The sequence below is a fragment of the Mugil cephalus genome, chromosome 6 (genome assembly GCF_022458985.1).
Source record: "Mugil cephalus isolate CIBA_MC_2020 chromosome 6, CIBA_Mcephalus_1.1, whole genome shotgun sequence".
Taxonomy (NCBI): Eukaryota; Metazoa; Chordata; class Actinopteri; order Mugiliformes; family Mugilidae; genus Mugil; species Mugil cephalus.
Window position 1 is genome coordinate 26236878 of NC_061775.1, and position 13823 is coordinate 26250700.

Sequence of the window (13823 nt, forward strand, 5' to 3'; positions counted from 1 at the left end):
ATTTTGAGAAGAGTGACTGGTTTTCGCTTTAGCCTTTCACACACACACACACACACGCGCACACACACACACACACACACATACACGCACACATCAAATTGTGGTCTGGGCAGAAAAGGTTTGATTGTATATCATGTGGTTTTCCCCTAGAAATTCTGTTTATATTTTCATTTGTAGTGACCGTGTATGAAAGCGATGACACCTCCACTGTATGAATAAGAGTGTAAAGAGACTGTCGTGCCGTTTCAGATAATCACTCTTTCAATTCGGTTGTGTGCTTTTTTTTTTCACCCTTAGATGTCAAGAGACTTGCTGAGAAGGAAGACTGGGTTGTAGATAATGAGGGGATCACCAGCTTGGTAAGGATGTATTACTGTGTGTTTTATAATGAATAATAACACGCTACAAAAGAAGTTTCACAAGAGGTTCACACTGGGATAATATCAGTCTTGCATTGTGAATAATCATTAGTCACATTTGGTTTTTTGTGTGTCATTGCCATGGGGTTGAGGTGTCTGGTCTAGTGTAGGTGGATGCTACAAATCCATGTAACATCCATATGAATGTAGGTCAGAAAATATTCCTGCAGAACATTAAATTATTGCAAGAGGGTTAAATGTTATTTACTTCTCCCGTCATAATGTTATGCCTGATCGGTGCATATCTGAAATACATCTTTTAAGAAGTCTTTGTCCTAATCTCTGATGTTTTTGCAGCCTTCGCAGTTTGAACAGTGCATGGTCCAGATGTTGCAGTCGCTCAAAGAGCCCCTGGAAATCAAACCGGGAGAAATCAATGTAAGAATTTATTCCTATAATAAAACTTCAGTGTCTTTATAGTGACTAGTTGCAGAAGTTTAACAAGTTTTAATTTATTGCCCTTTCATGCATGCAGCAGAAAACATCGGGCTGGGATGCGTCTGTAATATTAATTAAAGAGTGGGAAGCTTTATCGTTCACAGGCAGGAATTAAAGAAATGCAGGTGCATTTAGGTGCTATGTCTTCTGCAGCACCGTTACACCCCCAGAGCTGGAACGACAGAGTCCACGTAACATCTGACTTAGACATTTGCCGTGTTCTCATGTACAGCTCCTCCGTGTGATGTCTAAAAAATTGTCTGGACTGTGCCACATGTGTGAAAGGGGCTTGAGAAACTAAATGGGAACTGGAAGAAGTGTGATTTGCTTGCATTTGCTTCTGAGAGTGAATGCAACGTGAGAAAAGTTTGGACAAGACTCTCAGTAGTTGTACCCTTTTTCAGTTAAAAAGAAAAAAAACAACTTCTGCCCACTGTGAACACACTGAACAACAAATTAAAACTGTAGAATTAAATCAGAATCTTAATAAATATCTTAAATTTTAAATCAAAGTAGAAATAAATCATATCACAGCATTATAAGTCCACTAAATAAAGCCCTGATGTGAAGGAGCTTGGATATGACAGTAGCATTACTCTCATGATGTGTTTTCACTGTCTTTTGTCCAGGTGTTGCAGTTGGACCAGGTCCAGGACCAGGCTGCAGAGCTCAGCGTGAGCATCATGAAGGTCAGACCTGGAATCCCACAGCCTCAACGACAAATCCATGTTTTAAACAATTTTATTAATGTTAAGTAACAGTCATTTGATAATACACTCACGTGCCAGTTCATTAGGTACACTGAACTTTGTTATGCATTTTAACTTTCTCCAAGGTATTTGGGATCAGCATCACCTTTCAACAGGAAGAAGTAGTTTTTTGGAAAAAAAAAACAACAAAAAACATTGTCCTCATATGTGGACACTGGGATTATTTCATTATCTATATTATAATAAAGTCACCAATGTGTGACAAAATATAAAATAGTTTATTTTAATGCCTGAGCGTGTCTCGGCAAAACCAGAATTGCGAAAAATGAACGTCCTCAAACGACTATTTGCTAATTAGCGACGTTGTAGCTCATTGCTATTGTTGAAATTTGTTAAATTTGCGGATCATAACAAACTAGAAACGTTAATAAGAATAAATAAATAAGTTTTAACCGTAGGATTTGATGGAGTTTTGTCCTGTGATCATCTGTAGAATGAATCCGCTCAAATGCCCGTTACCATGTTTTTCCTAACGTGTTAGCCCTTTGCTACTACTAGATAGCAGACTAAAGTGTCCACTAACGAGGACAACGGGTTTGAATGAAGCAGAATAAGCTGCAATAAAACCTAAAACTTAATGTCCCCATATGAGGACGCAGGGATGTTAAATACTAATTCTAATATAAAAGTCCTGCACTAAATCTAAGGTTAGTGCTATCGATTCCTATTGTGTTCCTATTATTTTGGCAACCCCATTATAGTCAGCGGACCAGCCTAAGAGCAGCACAACCTACATCCTCTAGAAAATTATCATCCAGTTCAACCAGATTCTGGTTTGACATAAAGTGAACATCAGAGCAGTGACGGGGTAGGATTTAAATGTGGGACTGTTGCATTTAAATGCATTCATGTTCACTAGTGTACCTAATGATTTGGCTCGTGGGCATGTGCCTCATCTTGCACATGCACGGCCTACTCAAGTACGAATGTGTAGGTATGTTTCCTGAGGTCTGCATATGTATGATGATGTGATTATATCATGGAGTCTTTGTGTGCCATGTGTTCATCGTAGGTTTTCATTAACTGTCTGGAGCATCTGAGCACTAAGACAGATAGAGACACATCTCAGTAAGTATTTTTATCACTATTTTTTTTATTTTTTTTTTATCTATTCAATCCATGTGCTTGACTCTAAAAGACATTTTTAAATCTCCCCTGTTTGTGCAGCAACATTTCAGTGGAGCTTTCCTCCCCCGACCGGTTCTCTGGTGTTCAAGAAGGCTTCAGCCCAACATCTGTAAGCACAAAGGTTTTTTTTATTTTAATTGACATGATTCGTTAAACTGTTTTGGGGCTTCATGCAGTCGAGATCTCACATGTGGCGACTGCTAGCGTCACCGGAGCGTGGGCTCCACACAACTAGACGCCTCACTCATTCGAACCACGAAACGTTATCAGGGCTGTTTCCTGGTTGTGGACAAGAAGCAGATACGTCCTCATTTCCTGTAACTTGTTTGAGATGTTAGTGAAGGGGGTTAAGTGCAGGGGAGGACAAGGAGGAGGAGGAAGAAGAAGAAGATCGGGGCGTAGAGTGCTTCTGGTAAAGGGAAATGGAGCAAGGTGCAGATGGGGTTTCCCCAGCCCAAATATATGAAGAAGGGGGTGAAGCAGCAAGAATCAGCCTCGAGCAGATGACCAGGGAGGCGTCACTATCCTCCGCTAAACTATTGCGTTTGTTGAGCTGGAAAGCAACAAACCACCACATGCAAACTAGGATAACATTGTATTGTATTAACACGAGGCAGATGTGTTCAGTTTGTAGGTCTTGGTTAGTGTGAAAAGAAAAAAAAAAAAAAATGCACCCAGTGACGACATCTGTGGTTGTGAAAATACAGACTAACCTTTCTGTCATCTCTGCTGCCATATGTTTGTTTGTTTATATGTGTTGTGTTCTTGTTTGTGAGGGTGGATTTGACTTTAAGAACCTGAGAGTTGAATAAAGAAACACATCAAAACTGCGATATGATAGAAAGCACATATTAGTTGACTCTTTTAGAGGGTTTTAATGTTAAGACTTAAGGGATTGTGTTGGGTCAGTGAAAGCATCAAAAAGCCTAAAAATGAAACACGAGATTCTCGTGTGTGTGTGTGTTTGTTTGTAGGAGCAGCGTCTTCTCATCATCCTCAGTAACTGCCAGTACCTGGAGAGACGCACCTTCCTCAACCTGGCCAACCACTTTGAGAAACACGGCCTCACGGGGACGGAGAAGATCACGCGGGTCAGTGTCACTCGAAAGCCCACGCAGAGCGTGAAGGCATCCTGCAGCCGACACACTCGGGCTGATTGCTCATGCAGTTGATGAGAAGCGTGTTGCGGTGTCATTAACAACAAAGCTGATCAGAGATGCTCTCTTCTGAGCACAGAGATGACTCTTTTCTTTAACATAAACTAAAGGTCATGGTATTGGAAGTTCAGTTCTACATTTTCACCCCTTTCTCTCGCACACTCACACAGCTGCACACAATGACTAATGGCTGATTCACAAAGCAGAGAAGCCTTCGGTTATTTTTCCTGTAAAAACTGTTCAGCAGAATTTTCTTTGAAAGATCAATTTAGACTTCTTGTCAAGTCTCATTAATGCTTTAAAAAAAAAAAAAAGAAAAAGAAAAAAAATATGGGGTGACCGTTTGTCTCGACCGTAAACGTGAAAAGTTGAAATGCAAAATAGTTGTGAAATCATAAGAATTCCCCCAATCGTGCATCCCAAACACTTCGCTCATTTGAACCGTAAAGTATTCAACTCTTTCCTCGCAGTTAATGCAGTTCAGACTTAAGTTTTAATTTCTAGCAGCCGATCAGCCACAACATTATGACCACTAATGGGGAAACTACCGGGAAACTTTTGGGCCTGACATTCATGTGGACGTTACTGGACTGGATGTAGCACTCACCCACCTAGACCAGACCAGACCAGACCAGACCAGACCAGGCCCCCCCACCACCCCATAGCAACGACACAGGACCCCCCTCAGAAGGCCCATGTCCATTCTTTGATGAGTCACAACTGTTTTGGAGACAGATCAGTGTATTCAGTGTATATGTTACACGCTCGAGGAATTCGTTTACGTTGTCAGTAAGTCACAAGATTTAAATATAGACATACAAATAGACAGGAAACAAAAAGATGTTATCAATACATTGTGTTTCTATATAACACACAGACGCCCTGGTGCAGAAAACACGTGTGTTACTGTCTGGGTGCTGTTTAACTGGATCTGTTTGACTGTATGTGTTAGAACTTTTAGTCCATTTTTCATTTTCATTCACTTTCGGTTTCCAGAGTATTTTTATTCTTCGTCTCGAGTCTTAAGACGAGCTCAGTTCATGGATTAACTTCTCCTGTGGGCGAAGTTAATCTCGTTAATCGAAGTTAAGTCTCCGCGCTGTCTGGAGTTGTTCTTTAACGCATGTGGCAGACAACACGAGATAAGCCATGTCACAGATATTTCGCTTGATACGTCATGTTTTCTGTCATGTTTGGGTCTCCCTCACACTCCTCTGGAGCGCAGTCTTATGACGCTGCAGCACGACAGCTAACGAGAGGATGCGGGACATGGCACGTATTTTTAAAAACAAACAAACAAAACAAAAATCTGTCAGTGTAATTAATTTGAACTGGAAAGTAGATTTCTTTCCAACCCAGTCTGAGTCAGATTTATTCTCTCTAGTGTTTTCCTCCAGTCAACTGGGTGGAATGTGTAGGAGGGAAGACATGGCTCACAGCATCATGCACACAATCTCTGCACCAGTAATTGTTCTGTTAACACATTGACTGAATTGGACCGTGCACGGACGTCTTGCTGGGGAACTGACCGGATACATGCCTAGTCCTCCAACTAGTGGATGTCTATAAACGTCCAGTTTAAATCCAACTTTATCCATGGGAGATGAGTTTACGCAGCTTCACCAAAGACCAGTGCCTTACACCTCACTGCACCTCGTGTCTGATGCATGAAAGAGTTGGTTTTTGACTTTTTATCAGGGTTAGGGTTAGCGAGGGGTCAATTTATGCGCAAAAAAACAAGCCGACTGGACTCGTTGAGTTTCCTTGAAAACGTGTCATTCAAGTAGCTTCTTTGGGGCGTTGAGGTTTTTATTAAGAATATCTGTGGGTGGTGCACACAGTGGTAAGTCACCACTAGTTATTAAGAACTGAAGGAGCCACTCATATGAAACGCCTTCAAGGAAAACCAGAAAAATAAGTCTTTAATTTAACCTTTTTTTTTTTTTTTTTTAGGGCCGATACCGATTTATTATTTTTTTTACCTAAAAAAACAAAAGAAAAACATTTTTTCAACTTTTATTTTTATGTAGTTTGACATGACTACAAGCATTATCCCGCTTCCAGCTGCACAGACTCTGCTAGTGGGGGAGAGGCCATGTATGGGCTGCATGGGCCCGCAGCAATACTGATACCAGTAAAAAAAAATAAAAAATATTGGTCAATCTCTAGTCTCAACACATGCACCAGTTCTTGTTCATGCTTATTTTGAGAAATTAAACCAAACTGACCCCTGGTTTCAGATCAATCATAAGATCTAATGATGCTTAGATTTGTGGTGAATCCTTCTACTTCCAAATGGCAACAGAAAGACTTTTGCGTTGACGCCTCCTGTCCTCGTCCTTCCAGGTGAGCGTGGACGCCGTGCGGGAGCTGGACAGGAAACTCTTCGACTCCTACATCGAGAGACGGGCCGACCCGATCGCTGGCTCTCTGGAGCCCGGCATCTACGCCGGATACTTCGACTGGAGAGACTGTCAGACGCCTACAGGTACCTACCACACAACAGAGACCCGCCGTAGAAACTCGCGCCCACTTACCGTACGTCGATGAAAACCTGGGATGCGTGACTGCTGCCATGAGGGGAATCACCCACGGCAACCACTAAGTGACCCCGATGTGATGGTAGATTACCCCCCTACAGTCCTGCAGGATGAGAACTCGACATCTCTGATTTGATCTGTATGGTTGTGGTTCACATGTGTCATGTGTAAAGTACAGCTCTTTGATTGTTGACAGTAAACCCACCGGGATCAGCCTTCAGAGTCCCCCCCTCCCCCCGAAGCTCTCATGCCCTTTGTGTCATGCTGTTGTGGGTGTGCATGAGAGTACATGAGTTAAGTTCAATCAGATGCACCCCAAACACAGGTGAAACTTAAATGCGATTGTGTGGTTTACCTTAGCACAGGATGTGAGGCAACATGTCAGACACTGTATGAGAGGCTCCGAGTGAATTTTTCAGGTGGCCAGCAGCTCGTTCGCGTCGCGTCACACGCTGGTCATGAAGAAGAGGACGAGTGTGTTGCTCTGGTGTGTTGCATCTGAACGTTTGTGTTGGTTGCTGCATGTGAAAGAGGAACATTTTGGACACTAAACCACAGTTCTAGGATATGATACTTTCACTTGCTGCACAGTTTGTGTGGGACTCATGCTGGTGTGCGAGGTGCTGCAAGGCATTAAAAATCCGGTTTCAGTACTTTCTTTCTGTTGTTGCCTTTGACTGTTTCGCTGTTATATTTTAAACTCGCTGGCTGCACGTTAACCGTAGTTTCAACTACATCTTAACCTGCGCAGAAGTTAATCAAAGTCAATGCATTGTCACACTTTCAGCTCATTGGGTGCAGGTTTTTTTTTTTTTTTTTTTTTTTTGTGTCTGGTCCTTCTAAGGACAAATGTGTGTTGAAGCGATGATGATAATTCATTTCCGTACAGAAATGATTCAAACTGAAGGTCTCGAGGAACGGCCACTTGCATTCATCATTATTTCCGTTCTTCTGCGCCAAGATTTGGTATCACTAACAAACGATACTCTCTACAAAACGATTCTTTTGTCTATGTCTGAAGATGTTTGGAAGATTATCAAATGGCTTGAAATGCCATTACAGACGTTCAGCTGTAAATCGTGAATGAGCAGCAGTAAAGCTGGTGCTTAAACCGACTCCAGTCTCACATATAATACCGAACACGTCTCTGCCCATTAATCTCTTATGTCTTGATCATTTCTTCTGCCTGTATTACACGTGTAATCAGCTTATACAAATCAAAACTGCCTCAAGAGCCTGAAATCCACTGAGCAAGCATTGTCTGTTGCAAGAAGAACATATTATCTTTTTGCAGGAAGAAACTTTGCGCAGCACGCAACTCATTTGCTTGAGATCAACAAGGTGGAGACAGAGAAAAGTTCATACATGCATCTCATCAAGAGTTCATGCAGCACATACAGGATTTTGCATAGTTTGTGTTACGAACATTAAATCTCAAGAATAACTTCTTTGAATTTGAATTTCTCCAAAGTTTTGGCAAAACAAAAAAAAAAAAAAAAAAAAGCTAATTAGATTTGTAGTGGAGTCAGATGTCAAGATCACCACGACCTCACAAAATCCATTTTTTAGCCATTTTTTTTAAATCAAATCACAGTGCGGCAAAATAAATAAAATGACAGTTAGAGCTTTGCAGGGAGGCGGCAGCCAATCCCAACTGTCAGTGGTTGAGGGGCGGAGAACAACCTGGACTAACTCCAGTCAGGAGGTTTGAAACCAGAACAGTTTTGCAGCAGGTGAAAGTGCTAACCACTGCACCACTGAACCGCCTGCAAGTTCAATATCACTGTAACCTCGTGATGATCTCTGAACACTGAGCAAAAACTCTCTTTTCTGCGTAAATTGCACGCGTCTGGACTGACGTGAATTCAAACCGCAACTCGTCTGGGTGTAGCTTCAACAGTGAAGGCGATATGTACATTCTGTGTTGGTTCAGATCTATACGTGGTTTTATGTTCCCTCTTTTCCCACAGGTGTGAGGAACTACCTGAAGGAAGCTCTGGTCAACATCATCACAGTTCACGCTGAGGTACAAACTCCCTACACGCCTCAAACTACACCGTGAACACACTTTCGGCCTGTTGGGCCTCATCATCTTTTGTCTGAATGTTTTCTTCCTCCCCGTCAGGTCTTCACCGTCTCCAAGGACCTGGTGCCTCGAGTTCTGTCTAAAATTGTGGAGTCAGTTGCGGACGAGATGTGCCGCCTCATGCAGTGTGTGTCCTCCTTCAGCAAAAACGGAGCCCTGCAGGTACTCACGATGCCGCGCTATCTCTGAGACGTCTCCCACTCATAGCAGGACCATGAATCATAAAGGCTCAACACTTGTCGGGGGGATTCACCTGTCATTTCTGATAATGCCGTAATTCAGTTCAAGCTACCGTCTGCTGTCAGTTGGAGATGATAACCATGAAATTTCTTCACTGTTGTCTCCCTTTTTTCTTTTTTTTTTCTGTGTAAACCCGTCCCCCGCCCGCCCGCCCGCCCTCCATCACGCTCAGGCTCGGCTTGAACTCGGTGCTCTGAGAGACGCCGTAGCCGCATACCTAAACTCTGACAGCAAGTAAGTACAAGCGCGCACATATTCTCATGGTGGCACAGCAGGCGGGAACCAGGCCAGTGATTTATGGCAGCCAGTGTCACAGACATAAATCTTAGCAGTCACACATCCCTCACTACGATCCCTATTTATGTTAGTTGGTGGGTTATGGAAAGGAAGTGAAAGTAATCTGGTTCTGTTGTGTGCACGCACTGTGGCATGCACATGTGTGTGTCCATACATGTGCGTTTATGTGGCTAGGTCAGCGTGCAGGATGCCGAGATACGCACATAAACTCATCCTGAACTGAATTCTCCGGGGCTGGCGCTAATAAATGTCTTTATTTTCTCATACAACTCATTTTCAGCGCCAGCTTCAAACTGGCTCTGGACGCTCTGCCTCAGTTACACAGCGGAGCCGATAAGAAGTGAGTCCGATTCTGATTCACTCACTCTGACTCGCCGCTACCAGTGAAATTTAAAGTTTATTCGTTTTGTTTCCTGTGAATCTCCAGGTTGTTGGAGGAGCTGCTGAACAAGTTTAAGAGCAGCATGCAGCTCCAGCTCACCTGCTTCCAGCCCTCGTCCATCCAGCCTGTCAAGAGATAAACCTTCCACTCCACTGTCTCTTATCTCTAATGTGCACTCAGCTATATCTTTTCAGTTATCACTTTATTGTTTACTCATCGCTTCTTTTTTTCAGTGTCACTTTCAATGTCTGTTCATCTAATCTTGAAGACACTAAATGAGTCGATTTCATTGTTACTGTGCAGGACAGTCCCAGTTGTGCTGGTTATGCTAATGATGCACGGACTCTCACGTAGCCAGCAGGCAGCGTGGCTACCCCGAGAAGGTTCTGGATCGAGCCTCAGTCAAGCTCTAAAGCCCCTAAACATGAACCCTGTGCCACCTGCATTGCCCAATAAAATAATCCAAGTTACTTTTGGGGGGTGTTGTGTTTTCATTTAGTAGTTGGTGTCAAAGGCCACTCACCTGAAGGGTGAAGTGTTTCGTTAGGTTAAATGTAATACAGCACGGGAAATAAGTATTGAACACAATTTTTCATAGTTAACATATTTCTTAAGGTGCTATTGACATGAAATTTTCACCAGGTGTTGGTAACAACCCAAGTAATCCATACATAGAAAGAAACCAAAACAAATAAGTTCAGAAATTAAGTTATGGGTAAAAATGTGAAATGACACGGGGAAAAAGTATTGAACACGCTTACTGATATTTATTTAATACTTTGCACAAAAGCCTTTGTTGGTAATGAAGCTTCAAGATGCCTCCTGTATGAATAAACTAGTCGCATGCATTGCTCAGGTGTGATTTCCACACAAACAGTCTTTAAATCTTGTATGAACTCTGATTTTTAGTTCTTTCCATAGATTTTCCGTTGGGTTCCAGTCAGGTTCCATGTCAGGGCCGTTCTAGCAGCTTTATTTTCTTTCTCTGAAACCAGTGGAGAGTTTCCTTGGCTCTGTGTTTGGGATCATTGTCTTTATGAAATGTCCACCCTCGTTTCATCGTCATCATTCTGATAGACGGCAGCAGATTTTTCTCAAGAATGTCTCGGCACATTTTTCCATTCACCCTCCCTTCAGTTATATGAAGTTATTTGCATATAACATATAACAGCCCCACACCGTGATGTTCCCACCTCCAAACTTCACTGTCGTATGGTGTTTTGGGGATGATGTGCAGTGCATTTTGTGTTATGGAATCCAAAGAGTTCAGTTTTGCTCTCATCTGACCAGACTATGTTCTCCCAGTATTTTACAGTCTTGTCCAGACGTTGTGCAGCAAACTTTAAACGAGCTTCAACATGCTTTTTCTTCAGAAATGGAGTGTTGCGTGGTGAGCGTGCACACAGGCCATGGCTTTTGAGTGCATTGCTTGTTGTTTTCTTTGAAACAACTGTACCTGCTAATTCCAGGTCTTTCTGAAGCTCTCCACTAGTGGTCCTCGGCTCCTGGACGACTCTTCTGATGGTTCTTTTCACTCCTCTGTCAGAAATCTTGTGAGGAGAACCTGGCTGAGTGACTCAGTTATTGACTCACAGCCTCCTCCTGAATGACATTTAACTGAAATCCACCTCTCAGCAATTTAGTGAACTGATACACTTTTCAGGCACAACATTTACTGTGTCATTGCTGTGGTCTGGTCTGGGTGGGTGAAACATGTCTAAGTCACATCGACATGAATTAATACCAGGTGCAAAAGTTTCCCAGCAGAACGCTGAATTGTCACAAGATGATTAATGTTTACTTCTCCCGTCAGTGGTCATAATGTTGTGGCTGATCGGTGTGCATGCCGACTGTAGACTGTGCAGTGAAAAATCACTTTCATCATATCTGTTTAATATGTTTATTATGCATCTGGACTTGCAGAGTTTCTTGAAGATGTTTCACTATATCGCCAAAGGTATTCACTCACTGATCCAAATAACTGAATACAAGTCTTCTATCCACTTCCATGGCTACAGACGTATAAATCAAGCCCCTCGTCATTGCAGACTGCTTCTACGAACATTAGTGAGAGAATGGGGTGCTCTCAGGAGCTCAGTGAATTCCAGCGTGGTCCTGTGACAGGATGCCACCTCTGCAACAAGTCCAGTCGTGAAGTTTCCTCACTAATGAAATATTCCACAGTCAACTCTCTGTGGTTTTACAACAAAGTCTAAGCGATTTTTTTAACGACAGCAACTCGGCCAAGTAAAATGACAGAGCGAAGTCAGAGGTTGTCAACTTTATGCAGAGTTGATGTCCACAGACCTTCAAACTTCATGTGGCCTTCAGATTAGTTTAAGAACATAGTCTAAAGAGAGAGCTTCATGGAATGGGATTCCATGGCCGAGCAGCTGCATCCAAATGTAATGCAAAGCGTTGCCACTTGACTCTAGATCAGGGTTTTCCAAAAAGGTGTTTTTACCATGACCTGGATGAGAGAACCTGGAGAACCTTCACAGACATAGATCACGCTGGTAACCTGATGGACTAGTCTGGGTTTGGAGGTTTCCAGGAGAACGGTCCTGGTCTGACTGCGTTGGGCCAAGTGTGAATTATGGTGTGAGGTTGTTTTTCAGTAGCAGGGCTTGGCCCCTTAGTTCCAGTGAAAGGAACTCTGAATGCTTCAGCACACCAAGAGATTTTGGACAATTGCATGAACCTGTGCTGTTCCTACACGGCAGCTCACCAGTGCACAAAGCTCGGTCCATAAAGACCTGGATGAGGGAGTTTGGTGTGGAAGAACTTGACTGGCCTTGCACAGAGTCCTCACCTCAACCTGATAAAACACCTTTGGGATGAATTAGATGAAGACTCTGAGCCAGGTCTTCTCGCCCAACATCAGTGTCCTAGCTCCTAGAAGAATGGTCAAAAATTCCCCTAAACAACTAAACGCGTGGAAAGCCTTACCAGAAGAGCTTAAGCTGAACCGTATGGATTAAGAATGGGATGTCACTTTATACGTTCATATCTGTGGAAAGGAAGGAGAACGAATACTTTTGTCAACGTAGTGTAGCTTCTTCAGGTCTAAATGACTGGAGGGGAGTTAGAGTCTTATTGGAAGTCACATGACTACGCTCTGCAACGAACAGACACTCACCTGTATTTACCATTGTTTTCCCACTTAGTGGTGTGACCCATAAATACCCACAGACTCATGAACGGGGGTGAGGGTAAACGCTCCCACCGTGTCATCGAATTGATGTCAGATTATATCTCAGTCCACCTCCTCTGTTCAGAGAGGGGCTTTCCAGTTTGACATACATGTCTTCCTTTGCTTCTCTTTACAATCATCTGTCTTCTCTGACTAAATAAAAAAGAGTCAAAGACGAGTGTCCTCAAGGAGGAAAGCTTCAATAACGTCTGGTGATCTTTTATTTTATCACATTCGTGCTGTGGTTGCTTCAAATGGACTCTTCGTTTAACAGTTAGAGGCAAAATCAGTCACAGTGTTTTAATAAAAGAGAAAAGTTGTGTGTGATGAGGGCTTATACTTCTCTTATAGTCTTCACATCTAGTGTCTGTATTTGCTATGATTGATTCGTGGGGGATTTTTGTTGTCTCCAAATTTCTTTAGGGATGTTTCATTTTGACCATTTTGTTGTGATTATTGTTTAGTCTAGTCCACATCCTTAACTTCTGTCACTAAAATCCATCTTTTAATCTCTTTAATGAACTAAGCTCCAAACTGAGACTGTTCTCCTTGTTGCAAACCAGATTCCCCCTCGTTGTGATTCACTTGCATTGATTATTTTTGCTCTAACTCATTGTGTTGTCGTGTATATTTTTCCACTAATGATTTGGCTGCAGTAAAAAAACAAAACAAAAAGATGTTATCAAAATGAAATAAAAAGTTCTTTATCTTGTAAATCAGGCTATGAATCCATAAAACCTTTAAGAAAATAATATTTTTGTCAAACAACTCTACTGCAGTACTTTTACAATACTTCATTTTACAGCAGCTGCACTGGCAAAACAATTGTTGAACCATCTTAATTGAATTCTTTCAACTGTTAAAACACAATTGAATTTGAAAAGGTTGATCCAACTTTAACCTCCTGAGACCCGTCGTCCTCATATGTGGACATTTAACATGTCAGTACACTTGTTTATTTATGCTTATTAACTTTTCCAGTTTGATATGAAAACAAATTCACAAGTACACGTTTGAGGACGTTGGGATTTCATTGTTTCCAATTCTGCTTTTGCCTTAAAATGAAAAGTTTTATATCTTGGTTCACATCGGGGACTTAAAATGTAATATGCAGTGAAATAACCTCCATGTCCACATAATTTCTTTTCTAAACATACTTCCAGTTTTTTTTTT

At 42.1% G+C, this 13823-nt stretch overlaps 1 protein-coding gene across 1 annotated transcript in view; it reads left to right on the forward strand.

The window, feature by feature from the left end:
* exoc2 (exocyst complex component 2) overlaps positions 1–9927 on the forward strand; it is a 47827-nt gene extending 37900 nt beyond the window's left edge. The window contains exons 17-28 of the mRNA XM_047587545.1: positions 298–359; positions 717–797; positions 1487–1546; positions 2640–2695; positions 2795–2864; positions 3730–3846; positions 6259–6400; positions 8423–8478; positions 8578–8700; positions 8951–9012; positions 9356–9415; positions 9503–9927. Of these exons, the coding sequence (XP_047443501.1) occupies positions 298–359; positions 717–797; positions 1487–1546; positions 2640–2695; positions 2795–2864; positions 3730–3846; positions 6259–6400; positions 8423–8478; positions 8578–8700; positions 8951–9012; positions 9356–9415; positions 9503–9596 (983 nt within the window). The 3' untranslated portion in view covers positions 9597–9927. The remainder of the gene's footprint in view (positions 1–297; positions 360–716; positions 798–1486; positions 1547–2639; positions 2696–2794; positions 2865–3729; positions 3847–6258; positions 6401–8422; positions 8479–8577; positions 8701–8950; positions 9013–9355; positions 9416–9502) is intronic.
* The last annotated feature ends 3896 nt before the right edge of the window (positions 9928–13823 follow it).